This window comes from Geotrypetes seraphini, chromosome 8, assembly GCF_902459505.1.
Source record: "Geotrypetes seraphini chromosome 8, aGeoSer1.1, whole genome shotgun sequence".
Taxonomy (NCBI): Eukaryota; Metazoa; Chordata; class Amphibia; order Gymnophiona; family Dermophiidae; genus Geotrypetes; species Geotrypetes seraphini.
This window is the reverse complement of record NC_047091.1, coordinates 98,618,340-98,639,051: the sequence shown is the minus strand read 5'-3', so window position 1 is coordinate 98,639,051 and position 20,712 is coordinate 98,618,340. Positions and strand designations below refer to the sequence as shown.

At 43.9% G+C, this 20,712-nt stretch overlaps 1 protein-coding gene across 1 annotated transcript in view; it reads right to left on the bottom strand.

Moving 5' to 3' along the window:
* The window catches only part of ARRDC2 (arrestin domain containing 2), a 50,585-nt gene extending 30,413 nt beyond the window's left edge, over positions 1 to 20,172 (bottom strand). Inside the window, exon 1 of the mRNA XM_033955787.1 lies at positions 19,637 to 20,172. Coding sequence (XP_033811678.1) covers positions 19,637 to 19,901 — 265 coding nt within the window. The 5' untranslated portion in view covers positions 19,902 to 20,172. The remainder of the gene's footprint in view (positions 1 to 19,636) is intronic.
* Positions 20,173 to 20,712: the final 540 nt, after the last annotated feature.

The window sequence follows — 20,712 nt, the reverse complement described above, 5'->3', positions numbered from 1 at the left end:
GTTTCAGTTACTTTGAGGATTTGTGGCTGCCTCCACACACCCTTTTCAGTTATTCTGAGCTGATTACCTCCAGATCCAGCTGAGATCTTACATCTCTCTGCTCCTGGGCTCTGGTATTTACCATGCTGATTAGCCCTGATTACAGCTGGGCTAATTGCAGGAACTAATCCAGCCCTGAGCTTTTCCTTTAACTGCCTAGTGCCTGCTGGGACTTGTGGTTTCTTTTCCCTGGCTGTTCCTAGGCAAGGATAACCGGGTCACTGCTTTGCTACCCATCTTTGGGGGTTTGCTAAGCAAAGGTGTTTTCTTTCCCTGTTTGATTCTAGGAGCAGGTTTAGGAGTAATGACTGGTGACATTTGCTCAAAATCATTTGCCTTAGCTTTAGACTTAGGGCACTTTAGGGTTTTCTCAATCACCACTTGTACTAGTAAATATAACTAACTACGCCACACAATATATACATATACTGTATATTGTACAATACTAAGATTACCTGAGAAGATTATAAAGCAGCAACAAAATATGTAGACTAATTACCACAATCCCATTAATAACCTCTCCTTTGCAAGCTACGGGTAATTACTGTCTAACCCAGACATGGGCAACTCCGGTCCTCGAGGGCCGGAATCCAATTGAGTTTTCAGGATTTCCCCAATGAATATGCATTGAAAGCAGTGCATGCAAATGGATCTCATGCATATTCATTGGGGAAATCTTGAAAACCCGATTGGATTCTGGCCCTCAAGGACCGGAATTGCCCACCCCTGGTCTAACCCCAAGAAATGTAGGGAAATACCTCTCAATCTTCTTCAGCTGATGTCAGCAATGAATGGTACAGAAAGGATTTCTCTTCACAGCGAGCCCCAAATTTCTTGACAGTTAAGATCCAGAATCCCAGCACTGCTTCAGTGAAAGGTATTTCAGACTGATAAAAACCACAGAACACAAAGTTGCCAATTCTTCTTGGAAAAGGTTGTTGTCCATAAGTATCCAAACTCGGAACAGTTTTATCCCATCAGGGAGGCATGACAACCAGGAAGGTTCTTTTCTTGTTTGCTTCATTTCTCCTCTAAATGCATAGGAGAACTCCCCAAGTTCAGCCCCAAACTCCTCCAAGTCCAAACTCCACTGAGTCTAGTTTGAGTGGGTTCTCTCTCTCGCCGTGCACAGGTGACACACAGGGACAAATTAGGACCTGTCCAGAAGGGTAATGTCAGACACACCAAAGAATAATGAATAGGCTTCTTGTAGATAAATCCACTGGTTAGACAGTATGTCTTGCCAAGATAAGAGCACAAGACACAATTCATAACACAGCCTGCAAAGCTCTTTCCTACACATCTTTACACTGCATGAGGCGTCCAGTACTGGTAGATGACCTTGGCTGTGAACATACATATCTTGTAAACAAGTCCACAATGTTCCAGGAGAGAAAAGATGGTTCACGGCCTGAATTAGGCCTAAAGCCTCCAAAAAGGTAAAGCAGAGATACCTCTACACTTCCCTCTTCCTGGACTGCTACATTAATGTTGAAGTCAGTAACATGCAACCAGTCACCTCCGAACTGAGCATGCGTGAGAAGTCCCATCGGTGGATGGAGACACATCACCAACTTCTAAATTAATGAAGCAGTGCCTGGAAGAGAGTGTCTCAGGAAATAGCTAGTGAAGCTTCTGCATATCTGTCAGCAAAAGTCTCAGTTTCCTGTTTCCAAGTGGGTGGTATAAGGATAAGTACTCTCTCACTGAGAGTGCAGTTTAGCTGCCCAACAGCAGGTGATGCTAAACTGTCCTAAGTCTGAGGAGTGGGGCTCAGGCAGGGAGGAGTTTAAATATCCTGGAGTTGAGTAGTTCAGAAAGGCCTGGAAGAGGGATCTTCTCAATGTATGGATTAAGGAGAAGCCCATGGAAGCTGAGTGGCCCTCCAGTGGATGAGAGGAAGATTTAAAAGAAATAACAGGTGTCTCACCTTAACAATGTGATGAGTGCAAGGCTGAAGGCAAGTCTATGGGTGGTGCTGGGTTAGTTGGAGAAATTACAACCCTGTGTTTGGGGTTGGCCAGTCCTAGGAAGATTGTCCATAGAAATTTCATAAGAAATATAAATGATGCTGATTTCTTGAGCAAAAGATATATCAATAAAGAGGTTCTTTTGTTTATCCTTACTTTTGGCATGCCTGTTTGTGAGTGTCCTCCTATCTGCCAGTCACATTACCTCATTTGTTATATTTATATATATTTCTGGTCATTTTACTATCATTATACTGTTGACAAAATTAAATAAGTTTCATGTTCAAAATATACCTGATCTGCACCACCTTGGGTGAATCTCTTCATAAAGGTAGTTCATAAATCTTCCCAAAAAAGAGATGCATATCCCTCACCTCACCATGGCATCCAGTACGTATTGTTCCCCACTTCTCAAGTTTCCCCTGTGTAATACAAGATTTCTATCTTTCTGTTCCATCCCTACCATGACCAGTACTTCTCATCTCCTCCTTCTCAGAAATGCTGCATCTCTTTCCTCTTTAATCCCTTACCATTATCTCCACCATCTCTTTTTCTTTCTCCCTCTCCCCTTCCATGATTTCAACCATCTCTTTCTTTTCTTCTTACCTGCCATGGAGCCAAGCTTCTCTTTTCCGATTCTTACCCTTCCACGATTCTCAAACTTTCTTCTTCCATGCTTTTTCAACACATGATCTGCAGAATGTTTCTCCTTCACTCCCTTCCCTCACACGTCCCAACACGTATTACAGCCCTGTGCTCTTGATATATACATCATTCATGTCTATTCTTTCATGTCTTGCCCCTTTGATCTTCAGAATTACATTCAGAAGCTAGCTATTTCCATCACCAGGGCAAGAAAACACCTATATCCATCATTATTTCCCAACAGAGGGGTTACAGTGAACTGGATATAGCAGTATTTTTCACTATAAGAGCTACAGTCTATCACCTGAATCCTGCAATAATTATTTCTAGAAGGGCTGGATCCACCTTGATCCTACATGCATTTGCACCAGAATGTCTGAATGCGCCTGGATCCTGCCATAATTCTGTCTAGAAGGGCTCAATCCACCTGGATCCTGCATGCATTTGCATTAGAAGGGCTGGATGTACCTGGATCCTACTATATTTCTCACCTGAAGAGCGGGATCCAATCATGGACATTATTTATTATCCACATAAGAACTGCACCCACCAGGATCTAGCAGCAATTATCTCCATAAGGTATGCATGTAGCAGGATCAACCAGTAGGTCTCTCTTGAATTATTACAATAAGCTTAATTTTTTCTAGGACTGCTGAAAACAATTGGATTCTTCACTGATTTTTCTCTGAAGGATTGGATCAAGCAGTGTTTTCTCTCTGAAGGGCTGGAATCATCTGAATCCAGAATTTATTCCCTCCATGAAGGGCTGCATACCCCTGCATCCAGCCCTCTATTAAAAATCAGGCTAGATCCACTTGGATCTAGCATAAATTTTTGTCTGAACGGCTGTATTCACTTGTATCCAGCACTCATTCTCCCCATAAATGTTACACCCACCTGGATCCATCATCTATTCTCTCCAGAAGGGATAAATCCAGTGGGGGGGGGGGGGCAAGTACTATATATAGTTATGTGCCCAACTTATTGAATTAGGCAAGTGACCAACAAATCTGTTCCTATCACCCAAGCTTAAAAATTAATGTAAAAAGCTGCAGGCTGACTGTTTCAATTAGTTCCCTAAAGCTATTTGTTCAATAGCTGTATGACAGTGCGCTATAACTTTCTTAGTTCACATATTTTGACAATGCAAGAGCAAGGTGCATTATAAAAAAAAAAAACCCAACAACTTAGAACTTTTTTTTTTTAAGAAAAACATCAATGCCAACTTGGGACAGAAATAAGACATATTGAAAACCATAAATAGAGGTTCTGAATAAAAGACAAACTTTGCAAATGCTCATTTATTTGGAGTGAAAACAATACTCCCAGTGTCAAGTTCTGTAAGGAACAAGACCTGTTAACATTTAAAATTCAACAATCTAATGCTCTAATATTTGTGGATCGTCTCTTGATACCGTATTCTCCATTCAGGGCACTTAGATCAACAGAACAACATTTACTAACATTTACTTCTTTAAAAATAATAGGGACCAGGAGATCTACTATTTTCTCGGTTATAGCACCCCAGCTCTGGAACAATTTACCAATATACTTACACAGTGAATCCAATTTAGAAAAATTCAAGCGTTCTTTAAAAAGTTTCCTGTATAAGGATGCATTTGAGATATAGATAGAGTAACTTACCAATCATTAAATTTCTTAGATCCTAATTAGACCTATGCATAGGTCACAAATTTATCTTCTTTCTTTCTAGGCCTATTTCTGCTTTTATATCTCTTTTTTTTCTTTTGTATTACCCACCATATGCGTTTTTTCCCTAAATGTTTCTTCTCTTTCTTTACAGATTGTAGTTCAAACCCCCTCACCTTCTGTACCAGTTATTTATTAGTATGTATATATTTTGTATTTAATTGTATAAAACTGTTCTGTTTTGTCCCCTATTTTTAAAATGTTCTCTGCATTGAAGTATTTGACATTTCATGTAATAAAACTTGAAACTTGAGTGGCAGGAGATTGTTGCAGAATGCAGCAGATAAAGAAAAGTGTTCTCTGCTGCAAAAGATCCCTCTCCTCACTTCAGTGAGAGTGCAACTAAATCTAAAGTAATATATTCATCAGACCTTGAAAATGTGTGCTACATTTTCCACAGAAGAGGCCAAAACACCAATTAGATAAGATCCTGGATGAGGAGAATCTACGGGATCCCCGACAACATGGATTTACTAAAGGGAGATCCTGCCAATCCAACCTGATCAGCTTCTTTGACTGGGTGACAGGGAAGCTGGATATTGGGGAGTCCCTGGACATCGTGTACCTGGACTTTAGCAAAGCATTCGATAGCGTACCACACCACAGGTTACTGAGCAAGACGAGTTCTATAGGATTAGGTAACACATTGACAAAATGGGTTGGGAGCTGGCTTGGAGGTAGGCTCCAAAGGGTGGTGGTGAACGGCACCCCCTCCGAAATGACGGAGGTGATTAGTGGAGTACCACAGGGCTCAGTCTTGGGCCCAATCCTATTCAACATCTTTATAAGAGACTTGGCAGAAGGGCTTCGAGGTAAAATAACATTATTCGCCGATGACGCCAAACTGAGTAATGTAGTGGGCAAATGCACAACAGACGAAGATTCAATGCCCGACAACATGATGCACGACCTACTCCTACTGGAGCGATGGTCTAGGACATGGCAACTCAACTTCAATGCCAAAAAATGCAAAGTTATGCACCTGGGCAGCCAGAATCCATGCAAGTCTTATACCCTTAATGGCGAGATCCTAGCAAAAACGATAGCAGAACGAGACTTGGGGGGTAATCGTCAGTGAGGACATGAAGTCTGCCAATCAAGTGGAGCAGGCTTCGTCCAAGGCAAGACAAATCATGGGCTGCATACGAAGGGGTTTCGTCAGTCGTAAGGCGGAAGTCATTATGCCATTGTATAGATCCATGGTGAGGCCCCACCTGGAATACTGTGTGCAATTCTGGAGGCCGCATTATCGCAAGGATGTGCTGAGACTGGAGTCGGTGCAAAGAATGGCCACCCGGATGGTCTCGGGACTCAAGGATCTACCATACGAAAAACGGCTTGACAAATTACAGCTATACTCGCTCGAGGAGCGCAGAGAGAGGGGAGACATGATCGAGACGTTCAAGTATCTTACGGGCCGCATCGAGGCGGAGGAAGATATCTTCTTTTTCAAGGGTCCCATGACAACAAGAGGGCATCCGTTGAAAATCAGGGGCGGGAAACTACGAGGTGACACCAGGAAATTCTTTTTCACTGAAAGAGTGGTTGATCGCTGGAATAGTCTTCCACTACAGGTGATTGAGGCCAGCAGCGTGCCTGATTTTAAGGCCAAATGGTATCGGCACATGGGATCTATTCACAGGGCAAAGGTAGGGGAGGGACATTAGGGTGGGCAGACTAGATGGGCCGTGGGCCCTTATCTGCCGTCTATTTCTATGTTTCTATGAGCATCAGACTCCATCGACAGCCCAATATTTAGAACTAACTGCAATCAGAGATATTGACACCAGTATCTGAAGAGGGAGAGAGATTACTGATCTGGATTAAAGTATACGGGGCCAAGAACAATTTCAGTAAATACACATCTGAAAGATGGTACCGATAGGAAACCTTAGCTTAGTCCCAGAGTTGGGCCCTTCAAAGTACCCAAGAGTGTGATTAGCACATGCTAAGGCTAGTCTAAAATAGATAGTTGCACGGGGACAGAAATCCCACCCATCCCCACCAGGATCCTCTCCATCCCCACCCGTCCCTTCCAGGATCCTCTCCATCCCCACCCGTCCCCGCCAGGATCCTCTCCGTCCCCACCCATCCCCGCAAGGAATTACCTCCATCCCCGCCCGTCCCCATAAAAAGAAGCAATTACTTCTGACAGGATCATCAATTCCACAGTTTCTTTTGTGTTTGCGCTGCTGTTTTCCTTGTGGAATCTCCTTGGTGGAACCCTTTTTTTGTTTTCTGTTCAGGTAATTAACTTATGAACCCCCTCTTGTACTAAGGCTGACGTTTCCATTATATTATATGGACGAACCCTGCTTCCAAAGCCTTCCATCCCCATGGGAGTCCCGTGGGTTAGGGGGGATTCCCACGGGAACCCCGCAAGACCTGCGGGATTCCCATGATCCCCGTTCCCGTGCAGACCTCTAGTCTAAAATCCATTCAACTTCATAGTAGGGTGGACTTTAACAAACGCATATAAAGTGTGATTCTCAAAAAAATGTATTCCATTGCATTCCAACATGGGAGAGGGAGGGGACTTGCTGCTTCAGGGTCATCTGCACTTTCTAGCAGATGACTTTCTTTAAAATTGTTTATAATTAGAGGAGGTTTTGGTTTTTAAAATCATTGACTCGATTGGCAACCGGAATAAGCAGCAGCTGATATGAAGATCCTGGGGGTCATAAAGGCTTGTAAAACACCCAGAGCAAGACACGATGATTAACTACTAGAATCAGGAGGAGTAGGAGACGCTTCAGGGTCCATTCGATCTTCATCCCCAGCGCAGAGCGAGTCTGTCACCACAGTGAGGAAATTCTAGTCTTTAAAACAGGGCTGTTTTAGGAAGCGCTTCTCCAGGCTCAGGAGGGCCAGTGTAAAAAGAAAAACAAAAACACAGATGCTGCGAGTTCCTTCCCCCCACCTCGTGACGCAAAATTATCATCATTCGTCAATGCAGGGGGGGGCTTCCCTCGAGAGAGAAAGGCTTTTAAGGTAGACACAAGGGCCGGAATTGCATAAGACTCATGTACGATTTTACTAACATCTTTTAAAGGAAATAAAGAAAAGGTATAAATATATTGATAATCTACAAACGTATCGACAGAGGCAGGTTTTAATGTTTCTATAAGAGGATCCCGCAAATCCGTCCATTACCTTTTGCCCTTTTGAGACGATCCCTTACTTCTGCCTTTCCTGTCGCCTAAAAGGGTCCGCCCTGCTGCTATCACTGGGGCAACAGCTGCAGCTTGGCTTAAATCTCCCTTTCCACAAGTGCGGGAGCCTGGAAGCCAAGGTCCCTTGAACGTGTTACGTGCCCTTCCGGCTGAAGTTAAAAGAAAACAGAAAGAAAAATGTGAAGTAGGCTTCCACTTGCTGATAGCTTCTTATGCGATTTGTTGCTGTTAACTGCTCTGTTATTGTCTAAGGAAGGGCAGTATATTAAATAAAATTAAACCATAAGCATTTTGGTTACACATACATCTGGAACCTTCCTATATAAAATTCAACTTACTACTTAAACCCCACCTGTTCTCTGAAGCTTATTGATTAACCTGCTTCTAGTTGTTTTTCCAATCCCCCAAAGACTGATTTTAATTGTAAACCAGAGAATGACATGGTAACAAAATTTTCCCTCGGTTCCATCCTCATCTGCCCAAGCCTCAAACATTTTAAAATCATAAGTGTTCGAGGCTTGTGCAGTTAAGGCAGAGTTTACAGGAATGGTACAGGGACAGCACCAAAATTCATGAGGATCGGATGGGGAAATTGAGTTCCTGCGGGGAAGGGGACAAATTTATCCCCATGCCATTCTCTACTGTAAACCGCACGGTAGCCTGAATGAGCGAGAAATAAAAATAAAATTTCTTGACTATGTTTAAGGAGCTAAGGTGGCCAAACAGGTTGAGAAGGATGCTAGGGTGCACAGGGAGAGGTATAGCCAGTAGGAAAAAAAAGAGATTTTGATACCGCTGTACAAGACTCTGGTGAGAACTCATTTAGAATATTGTGTACAATTCTGAAAAGCGGACCTTCAAAAAGATATAAACAGGATGGAGTCTAGAGGAAGGCTACTAGCATGGTCGGTGGTTTTCGTCATAAGGCGTATGGGAACAGACTTAAAAATCTCAATATGAATACTTTAGAGCAGGGGTGTCAAAGTCCCTCCTCGAGGGCCGGAATCCAGTCGGGTTTTCTGGATTTCCCCAATGAATCTGCATTGAAAGCAGTGCATGCAAATAGATCTCATGCAGATTCATTGGGGAAATCCTAAAAACCCGACTGGATTCTGGCCCTCGAGGACCGACTTTGACACCTGTGCTTTAGAGCAAGGGTGTCAAAGTCCCTCCTCGAGGGTCACAATCCAGTCGGGTTTTCAGGATTTCCCCAATGAATATGCACGAGATCTATTGGCAAGCACTGTTTTCATTGCATGCTAATAGATCTCATGCATATTCATTGGGGAAACCCTGAAAACCCGACTGGATTGCGGCCCTCGAGGACGGACTTTGACACCCCTGCTTTAGAGGAGAGGGGAGATCTGATAGAGACGATTAAGTACCCACGTGTTGAGTGCTCTACAGGTTGCTCAAAATTCAGTGGTAAGAACTCTTTTTCGTTTGGGAAGGACTGAGCATAAGAACATAAGAACATAAGTAGTCGCCTCCGCCGGGGCAGACCAGAGGTCCATCCCGCCCAGCGGTCCGCTCACGCGGTGGCCCATCAGGCATATTGCCTGAGCATCGGTCCCTGACTAATTTTATACCTACCTCTACACTTATCTCTAAACCTTCCACTGCTCTTATCTGTACCCCTCAATCCCTTTGTCCTCTAGGAACCTATCCAGGTCTTCCTTGAAACCCTGTACTGTGCTATTTCCTATCACGGCCTCCGGAAGGGTGTTCCAATGTGTCCACCACCCTCTGTGTGAAAAAGAATTTCCTTGCGTTTGTTCTAAACCTGTCCCCCTTCAATTTCATCGTGTCCCCTTGTTCTTGTGGTTTCTTTCAAATTGAAAAATCTGTCCTTGTCAACCTTTTCGATGCCCCTCAGGATCTTGAAGGTCTCTATCATATCTCCTCTGAGTCTCCGCTTTTCCAGGGAGAACAGCCCCAGCTTCTTCAGTCTGTCAGTGTATGTAAGGTTTTCCATACCCTTAATCAGTTTAGTTGCTTTTCTCTGGACTCCCTCCAGCATTGCCATGTCCTTTTTGAGGTACGGTGACAAGTACTGTACACAGTATTCCAGATGCGGGCGCACCATAGCCCGGTACAGTGGCAGGATGACTTCCTTCGTTCTGGTCGAGATACCCTTCTTAATGATACCTAACATTTGGTTTGCTTTCCTCGAGGCTGTGGCGCACTGTGCCGACGCCTTCAATGTCGTGTCTACCATCACTCCCAGGTCTCTTTCCAGCTTACTGACCCCTAGCATTGATCCCCCCATTTTGTAAGTGAACATCGGGTTCCTTCTCCCTATATGCATGACCTTGCATTTCCCTACGTTGAAGCTCATTTGCCACTTTTTCGCCCATTCTTCCAGTGTTGTAAGATCCCTTTGGAGATCCTCGCAATCTACCGTGGTTTCAACCTTGCTGAATAGTTTGGTGTCATCTGCGAATTTGATGACCTCACATTTTGTTCCCGCCTCCAGGTCGTCAATGAATATGTTAAACAGGAGCGGTCCCAGCACTGACCCTTGAGGAACCCCGCTCGTGATCCCTTGCCAGTCCGAGTAGTGGCCCTTTACACCAACCCTCTGCTTCCTGTCTGCCAGCCAGTTTTTGATCCATCGGTGGACCTCCCCTCGCACCCCGTGATTCCATAGCTTCCTGAGCAACCGCTCATGTGGTACCTTATCGAAGGCTTTCTGGAAGTCTAGGTAAATTATGTCTATGGGTTCACCTTTGTCCACCTGGCTATTTACCCCCTCAAAGAAGTACAAGAAGTTTGTGAGGCACGACCTACCCTTGCAGAACCCATGCTGGCTCGACCTTAGCTGTCCATTTTTTTTAATATGATCACAGATGCTGTCCTTAATCAGCGCCTCCATCATCTTTCCCAGGACCGATGTGAGGCTCACCGGCCTATAGTTTCCCGGTGATGTAATAGAATATTATGAAAAGCTATACTGGTTGAAGTTAGAAGACCATATATACTTACTGCTTGTGATGGTTTATTTGTGTATGTGTGGTTTGACTCCTGCCAAACCATACATACACAAATGGTGGGTATTATTCAGGCTTATTTCCCATTACCCAAATTACATTCTGTCCATCATGGTGACTTGTTTGTGCCATCACTAAGGGAAATGAAACTGAATACTTCATATGTAAGCATGTTTTTTTTGTTTTGTTTTTTTGCAGGGGCCTCCAGGAATGGAATCGGTTACCTCTCTACATTCGAAAGCAGAGTAATTTTCATGTTTTCAAGAAGTTACTGAAAAGACATTTATTCCGCAACATGAAATATGGATATTAAGATATTGTGATGCTGTAAGCGCTGATCGCTTCTTTGTTTTGTGTTTTTATATATATTTTATGTATATTTTATTGTGCCTGTTTATACTGTGAGCCGCCTTGGGAAAGGCAGGTTATAAATTAAATAAAACAAAAAATAAAACAAATACTAGAAAATATTAAGGGAATTATTAAAAGTTTGCTAATGATAGTCTGAAGGAACCTAAACCCCTGTTTTACGAAGCCGCACAGCAACAGCCCCGAAGCCCTTTAAATCTCTATGGGCTTCGGGGCCGTTACCGCAGCACAGCCGCTAGCGTGGCTTTGTAAAACAGGCCCTAAATCTTATGAAGTTAAAATTATCAAATACTTTGGAAGTGACCAAATAATGTAAAGATTTCTGACTTTCTAATGCATTATAATAAGAAGGGGTGGGCAATGATTAAAAATTTTAATTGTGTGTAATCAAAGCATGCAGATTTGAAATAGGAAGGTCTTTTGGGGAGAGGCAGGAGACAGCAGGGAGAAGGCTTCTGAATCAGTCACAGACAGCGTATGATAATTGCTGCCTCTGCTAGTGACTCTAAGAAGAGCCAGGCCTGTTAAGGCAAATATGGGGAAGTGGGAGATGAGATGCAGGATGGAATGGGATGAAACATCACAACTGTTTCATCGTGGTCCGTTTCAGCATGGCTGCAATGAAACGGCTGCGCTGAATCGTCCCCTTCCAAGAGGGGCTGGAGAAGGAAAGCTGAGGTACTGCTGGTAGGCAAGAATAATTTTTTGGGGGGGTGAGATGGAGCAGGGAATAATGGGGGGGGGATCACCTCACTCCCAAACGCTGAATCAAGGGCACTAAATCAGCTGGAGGAGGAAAGGTTTCTTGGCTGGGCAACAAGTGTTTGCTGCCTGGGTTGTACAAGCAGGTTATGATTAGACAGGACCACCGGAACACGGGGTCTGCCTAGCTCCCGACCGTCCCCTTCAGAAATCTGATCCCCAGGAGAGTTGGTAAATTCTTCCTCCCAGTTTAATCAGAGGTACCCACAGAAAATTCATCTGCCAGCTCGCAGAGGGTCATTCTAACTCTGTTCCCACATTCTCCAAAATTCCTGCTGCATGTAGCCTCCGAGCCGATGATCGTACCACTTTGCAAACCCTCCTCCTCTTCTCCCCCCCCCCCCGAGAAAATAAATATTCCACCTGGTTCGGCCACAACGCACTCCTAGGTAAAATACCCTCAAACACCAGTATGATGGCAGAGCTGCTGAGCTCTTTGCTTTCCGAGGTGGCTGCAAATTCCTCGGGGCTTAACAAAGAAAAGTTTAAGAACTCTCTCAAGGCTTCAGCTGATGGAATGGGACAATTCATCGCAACCGATTCATCGTGGGACATTTTAATGGGACAATTCAGCGCTGAACTGGCCGCGATGAATCATCCTAGACCCCTGCAGGCTAGTTGGACAACAGAGGGAAATAAAAAATATTGGTTAGAATTTAAAAATGTATTCATATTTAAAATTTTAACAAAATCAAATTAATAGCATACTGAGGGCCTAATTCTATATACTGTAGATTGCCTAAAAAAAAAAATCAGCACGGGGTTTTAAGACTAGGTACAGAAGTGTACTCAGTTAATCAGAATAGCTGAGGGCCAAAGATGGAAGATGATGAAGCCAAACTGCCCAAAGTGACTGAATGGCTGCCTCAGGTTCCAGAAAAAAAGGCAGCAATAAGAATTTAGTGCACAGAGCCAGATTTGTGTCTAGTGGACCCCTAAGGAAAGAAACAGGGGCCCTGTGAAGCTGCAGGATCAGGGTAAAACTCCCCTTATAAACTGTGGCATTGGGACGAGATAAGCTTCCCTTTAAAGATGCAGTGTGATGGGTGGGTCGCCTCCTCCTTGTGACTCTCTCTTATCGCAGCCCCCACCCTTCAAAGGCTCACAGTGCCCTCTGGACAGAAGGCACTCCAAGGCAGTCACATGCCTTCAACTCATAACCCTACTCCCCTCTGCTCACCACGCTAGCCAGCAGTTTAACCATCCCCTCTTAACTGGCATTCTGTTTGTCCGTCTTCATTGTTTAGACTGTAAACTCGTTCAAGCAGGGACTGTCTCTGTGACTCTGTACAGCGCTGTGCATATCTGGTAGCACTCTAGAAATAATTAATAGCAGTAGTAGTAATGAGACAATGATGTAATATTTGTATCCTGCTGACAATTATATTTCTATTATATGAAGGGCATAGAGAGAGTAGAGAGGGACAGATTCTTCAAACTTTCGAATAATAAAAGAACCAGAGGGCATTCAAAAAAGTTGAAAGGGGACAGATTCAAAACGAATGCTAGGAAGTTCTTCTTTACCCAACGTGTGGTGGACACCTGGAATGCGCTTCCAGAGAGCGTAATAGGGCAGAGTACGGTTCTGGGGTTCAAGAAAGGATTGGACAATTTCCTGCTGGAAAAGGGGATAGAGGGGTATAGATAAGAGGATTACTGCACAGGTCCTGGACCTGTTGGGCCGCCACGTGAGCGGACTGCTGGGCATGATGGACCTCAGGTCTGACCCAGCAGAGGCATTGTTTATGTTTCAATGTGTAGATTTCTGATACTATCACATCATTCCTATTATTAGGATTCAATTTGCCTGTCTTCAAGTTCATCTCTGATTATATTTAGTCATTTTACTGTTATTAAGCTATTAAAAAACTTGTAAGTTTTATGTCAAGTCATCCTTGGGCGAGTCTATTCTTAAAGATTGTTAATAAATCCCAGTAAATAAATATCCAGCCCTATTGGCACATTCTTGAAAATAAACAGTAGGAGGCTTTATGTTCATATCACCTAGTCTGGGTAGCGAGGTGGCTTGGCTGGCTACATCTCCCATCTATGAGCACAAAGGTTAAGGTATGATCTCCTTCAGGGAGTCAAGCTTAAATGGCTGACAGCTGGACGATATCCTTAGCACAGACAGTGGTGGCAGGGAGGGTGGAAAACAGAGCAGCATGCAGGTGTCAAGTTTGTTCAACTTACATTTGTGAGATATCCTCAACCTAGGCAGGGTATATGGGCATATATACCATGGGGCACATATAGTCCTTATCTACCAGAATTGGCTGCGATACTGCAGGGAGGGTTGGGGTTTTTTTTTTTTGTCGATTTTCACTTCTTTTTCTAAAATTCCATGAGGAAATTAAATGAAGCTTGCATAAAACAGCAGAGATGTAACAAGGCTTTTCAATACCTCTTGCTCCCCACTCCCTTCTATCTCTACTCTGATCCTTGGTCCCCTCCCCCTAATAAGCACACTTTTCTCTTCTCTCCCCCACCCCCCAAACCTGGAACTGCATTCTTCCTGGGTTTGTATTTCCTGCCAGCCCACACTTTCATATAGATTCTTTTTCTGCACTCTGGACGGCTATCTCTCACCACCCCTAGTTACAACCTTTAGAAAAGGAAAATATTTTCTCTGAGTATTTTGGAATTGCAAAGAAAAGATTTTATGTGTGTGTGTGGCTTTTTTTTTTTTAATGTCAGGGTATTGTGCATTAACAGGTTATTATTGTTGACAAAGATCTAATCTAATCTTCTATTTGTGCTCACTCATATCTATACAGGCTCAAGGCGACATTAAAGAGAGGAGAGAGGGGAAAGAATGAAGAGAGAGGGAGGAGAGGGGAGGAGAATAGGTAGGGGGAGAGGGAGGGGAGAGATAAGAGGGGGGAGAGGAGGTGGGAAGGGGAGGAGAAGAGGAGAGGATGCAGGAGATTAAGTGTCGAACAGATGTGTATTTATCTTTCCCACCTACACTCTTGCCATAACTTGCTAAAGGTTAATTAATCTGCAAATTCGCTTTCCTAGACATACAAAAATATGATAGTGAGAGCAATGGGGCGGTCATTAATATGTGCTGGGAGTAAAATGGTTACAGTTGGCTGAGCCAAACATCTCATTATCCCACCCACAGAACTCTAAATACGATAAAGTACGCACAAACCACACTCCCGCTGCCATCCTTAAATGGTTCAATCAGCTACCTGGCTCCTACAAACCCTGAGAGCAGTAGCGGTAAGGATGAAGGTGGAAGTGGAGGTAGTCATAGGTCTCTCTCCAGAAACTGGGTGGATTTGGCAGCAATTCAGAAAATCTCTCTGACCTTTGCTGCTCGTGGCAACAACTTTTCCGAGAAATGGTTTGTTTGAATTTATGCTATTACCCATTATAATTTTCAGTCCTGCTTACAAGGATGCTTTATGAATTTTAATCCAACATTCTGGCCTCTGCATCAACCCCGGCAGGCCAGGATACACCCACCTGGCAAAGACTTCACCCAGAGAGTGGTAGAAAACTGGAACGCTCTACCGGAGTCTGACATAGGGGGAAAACACCCTCCAGGGATTCAAAACAAAGTTGGACAAGTTCCTGCTAAACTGGAATGTACGCAGGTGAGGCTGGACTCATTTAGAGCACTGGTCTTTGACCTTGGGGGCCGCCGGGTGAGTGGACTGCTGGCCACGATGGACCACTGGTCTGACCCAGCAGCGTCAATTCATATGTTCTTAAGCTAGTCCAATCCACTGAAAACTGGAATTAATTTATTAGTTTTCCTTACATTACCCTATTTTAGTCTAATAAAAAGGTTTCACATATACTGTATACAGCTTTCCTTTACAATGTACTTTCTTGCATCTATGCTAAAGATGTAGGAAATCAAGTGACTTGATTCTAGTTTGATCAACATTTCCCTTCTCTACTTCCTCAGAAGGCTACAGTGAGAAAATAAAATAAAATTCTCCAAACAAAAATTTTGAAGAAAAGCTTTTGGTTAAAGACAAAATAAAATGGGCTTCCAGCGAGGGAGGATGTGTTTGATCTCCTCTCTTGGATAATTTCCTCTTACCTTATGCCTAAATGACGAGGAAGGGCCCCTTCGCAGCCCACTTGGTGTGTGGCATTTCCCCTGAGGAGACATTCAAACTTCTTCGGGCAAACCGGCCACTTAGTGACACTTAGCCCAGTAGGACCGATTCCTCCCCCGCACCCCGATATTGAACCTTTGTCAGAATCTTATGGGGTGGGGCCAAGTGAGCCGCTGTTCCCCTCAGGCCTGAACGGGACAAGTTTGGAGGTTTCTTCGGCCATGATCTTGTTAGGTTATCATCTTTGGGACTGTTGGGAGAGCCTCTGGGAAAAACGAGCGGCAGCAGTTACTATTACACTGCCGCCGCAACCACCTGAGATTTCACTCAATGCGATTTGGCAAGCCATGAATTCGATTTGGCAAGCCCTGGAAACCATCTACATGTTTCTTCTAAGATTCTGCCTGCAGTTGAGCAAGGTATGAGATAGATTCAAAAACATGAGGAGAGTGTTGCAACTTTAAACGTGAAGAGGTGGAGGCTATGGATTTACAGCTACAACAGGTGAAATCTAATCAAATCATTCTTATGCAGGATAAGATGGTATTATATCGGAGAGTTGAAAACTTGGAGAATTGCATTAAAATATTGAACTTAAGATTGTTAAATTTTCCCCCGTATTACTGTATAACACCTAAGGATTTGTTCTACAAATTTCTGAGAGGTTTTTAAATACGAGGAGAAAGCCTTACCACCTCTGAATAAAATTTACTGTATTCCATTATTATAAAAAAAAATGTAGAGGCTCAGCCTCAACAAGGTGATTTTTCATCAGATAGTTTGTATCTAACCAATATCCTGGAAAATTCTGCAGAAGAAGCAATGTCTCGGATTGCTGATTTCTTTTGTATTCCAGCAAGATAAAGAGTCATTGTTAAGACTTTTCTCTAAAACTCAAGACTGTAGATTTTTGGGAGGGAAAGTGAATATATTTCCTAACGTATCAAAGTGGACCCAATTTCACAAAAAAAATTTTCTTTCATTTAGACAAGTGTTAGCTTTGGATGCCACTTTTCAATCAAGGTATAACTTTAAATGTATTGTTTCCTTGAAATATGTTTTGTTTTGTTTTTTTTAACCTTCCCAACTACACTATTTCCATGAAGGCAAAGGGACTATATCAAGTTAACATTTAGCGCTGGTGGTTTGTATAGGTCTTAATTTTGTATAAGTAAAGTACCTCACTGTAACTGTTTGCATTTATTTTATATTTTTGAGTTTCTACCTTCTTCTAGATTGTCCTCCTTGGTCTCCCAAATTTATGGACTGAAAAGCATGCTGGATTTTTTTTCCTAAAAGATTTGGGGCTCCTTTTACGAAGCCGCGTTGGCGGCTTTATCGCACGTGACTTTTTATCACGCGCTAACCCCCGTGCTAGCCAAAAAACTACCACCTGCTCAAGAGGACATGAACATGACATGACGGCAGAAAAGGGCCACGGCCCATCTAGTCTGCCCACACTAATGGCCCACCCCCTAACTACCTCCATGAAGAGATCCCACATGTCAATCCCATCTTTTCTTAAAATCTGGCACGCTGCTTGCCTCAATTACCTGTTGTGGAAGATTATTCCAGCGATCAACCACCCTTTCGGTGAAGAAATATTTTCTGGTGTCGCCATGAAATTTCTCACCCCTGATTTTCAACGGATGCCCTCTTGTTGCCGTGGGTCCTTTAAGGAAAAAGAGATCCTCTTCCACCTCGATACAGCCTGTGACATATTTGAACGTCTCAATCATGTCTCCCCTCTCTCTGCGTTCCTCGAGTGAGCACAGCTGCAACTTACCCAGTCGTTCCTCATACGGGAGATCCTTGAGTCCTGAGGAGGCGGTAGCGGCTAGCGTGACCGGCAGTTTAGCGTGAGCTATTATGCACTTTAAACCGCTAACCGCTAAAAGGAGCCCTTGATTATATTTTTCTTAAAATTCCACAATGCTAAATTTCCTGTAAAAGGTTTTCTTACCCAGCAGAATAAGAGTTATCTGTTTTTTGAACCTAAACAACTGTTAGGATTTATAGAATCAAAAGAGCAAGTAGTGGCCATAGCTGAAAATGTATAACTTGTCATGAGTGGCTGTAGTAACTGCAGATAAGTGCCGCTTCCTAGGTTGAATAAAATTTTTTGTCTTTCATTAACATTTTTCTAAAATCTCTCTCAATATATGGTGGACTAAATAGGTTGAACTAAAGGAATAACCTAAATCACTGAGTTAAGTGGAATTGGGTTTGTAAATTTTCTGTTAATAATCTTTGTAAATCTGTATACAAGTATTTGATTTGCTTGTTTCAAATTTTAAAAATTGAAAAAATAAAAAAAGTTAAAAAAAATCCCACAATGCTGAAATTTTGACAAAGTATGTTTGCTTTGTATGATATTTGAAGAAGCACTATAAAAAATAAAAACAAATCCCAGATACTAGCAGCATGCTCTGCTATTTAAAAATCTGTGGAACAGAATTCTCCACTTCAGCTTTTACCCCCCCCCCCCCATTTTACAAAGCCACAGTAGAGGCTTCTAACCACGGCCCAGAGTGCTAAATGCTCCAGTGCTCATAGAATTCTTGAGTGCCACAGTAAAAACCCCTACCTTGGCTTAGTAAAAGAGGGCCTTAATTTGGAGAACAAATTCTGGAAGCATCCTCTTTTCTTCAGAAGTCAAAATAAAGAAATACAGCCATCTTCGTATTTTGAGTTGAATGAAAAATGAGGTCAGTTCTTGAAAGTTACTGCCTTCACGTTTGCATTTTTAAGTTTTATGGGAATTAAAAAAAAAAATCTACAACTCCCTAATAGGTTACCTCAAGACACTGACAGCAGACCTATGAGTGTATTAGACACCTGGTGAACTAGTCAAACATCTCATCTGGGCATATTTTGTTCCACAAAATATTCCAGTGTTATAAATTTAATGGGGGTCAACACCAATAAGTTGATTCTCTCCTAATATCAGTGTCCTTCTGCCACACAGCAGGGGAAGGGGGTAAATGAGTCCAGATCAGCCTTTCTTGCTTTACTCCTAATTCTATGACAGCAAATAGCATCTAAATATGTATCTATCTGCCTTCTACTCCAAAACGACACCTCCATCTCAGTAACTAGGTTGGTGGGTAAGCCACTCTATTTGTCTTATGATTCCTTAATTCCAATCCTGCTTTATTTATGCCTCCATTGGGAGATTTTTAATGTTCCATACTAGAGCCTGATTTTATTCTTATCTGCGGCCACAAGTATAATATCCTACAGATCCTGGCCAGGGATGGGGGGTGACCAGGGCAGGATTAATTCTTCGAGGGCCCCTAGGCACCCAAGTACACTGGGCCCCCTGCCCCGTCCCACCCCACCCCACCATGCACCCAGGCGGCAACAGGAAGCTGCATCAGAGGGAAGCTTTGGGCAAGCAGCACCGCTTGCACAATTACAGTTCCTGTTGCCATTCTTACCTGCGCTGCTTGCTTGTCTTACTTTCTGTCGATGAGGGGGGGGGGGTCGCATTGCTGAAAGGGGGGCCCACGTTGCCGATCGATGCTGGAGGGGCCCATCGCCATTTAGAAAAAACAATGTTGATGCCCTCCTTCATTGGGCCCCCCTGACCATTTCAGGCCCTAGGCACATGCCTACTTGGCCTATTGGTTAATCCTGCCCTGGGGGCGACAGACTGCCCATAGGTAATGCTCTGCTTTTCCTTATAGGAATCAGAGTGAAGTTATGACTGCCCTTACTGATATGGGGCGAGCTTTCTCCACTCCACCAGGAATCATAATTACATGGCCCTTTTGATATGGAGCAATCTGGTGGTTCTCCTAAACACATTTACCATCACCCCATCTGCACAGACCAGGGTGTAAGCTCAAAGCACCAGATCTTCGCATATACCTATTCCAATAAAAATCCCCTCTCACCTCTGATTAGATGTTGTCTCTTCTTCAGGTAGCACTCGAAGGAAGTGTAGTCGCTATACACTGTGTTCATGCCCACGTTCTTGTTCTCCAGCCAGTGTGCCACGGCGAGCCCCCGGGCACACACCTCCAGGCTCGCCACCTTCATCCCCTGCCCCAGCTCCAGCACCACCCGGCCGCAGAGCAACTCGCCACCTCTGTGCGCCCCCGAGCCGCCGCGGCCGGGCTCCAGCTCCACCGAAAAACTCTGGATCCTACCAAAGTTCATCTCCGAATCCCAGCCCAGATCCCGCCTAGCGCGACGATGCTTTGGCTTAATATAAACTGCAGCCCAGAGAGGTATTCTAAGGTCTGGGCGTGGTGCTGGGGGGGGGGGGGAGGGTCCGATCTAAGCTCGACAGCTTTGACAAGCTACATCTCGCCACGTGCAGGCTGGTGCCGGTCTCGATCCGCTTGAAAAGGACACGCAGCCAGCCGCGGGTCGATACCGCCCTCAGCGTCCCAACCTCCTCCTCCTTCTCGGTTTGCGGAAGCCCCCCGACCATGCGCCGTCTCAAACTGACAGCTGCAGCAGCGTATCTCCGGCTCCGCCCGATTTTTTTTTTTTTTTTTTTTTTTGAAAGGGGAGGAAACCACCGCCCCGATCCAGCTTAGGGATCTTGGTAAAAGTGCTGCACCCGCACAAAAGGCTGAGCAGTTTTTTTGGGGAAGGACCAGTACAACTTTTGATCTGTGTGGCAGGAGCATATCGGAATCTGGCAATGTTAAACCCACTTCTCATATATCTATGAAATAACTCAGGACCAGGGCAGCATTAATACTTCGGTGAGGCCTAGACCTAAGCCAAAGAAGCACCTTGCCCCCGCCGCCTGTGTATACATAAGTACATTTTTAAAACTACTACAACTCCAGATGGCGGGGTGTGAACGCCTGGCTATTGCTGATATGAACTCTAAGCATGGTTCTCTTTATTTAGCTGTTGGTTACCCTTTTGTTCTACTTTGACACCCACTGTATGCAGTAGACTGCTGAATTGATTTTGTTGGATACTGGAGTAGCTGTTCCCATGGGTGGGAGGG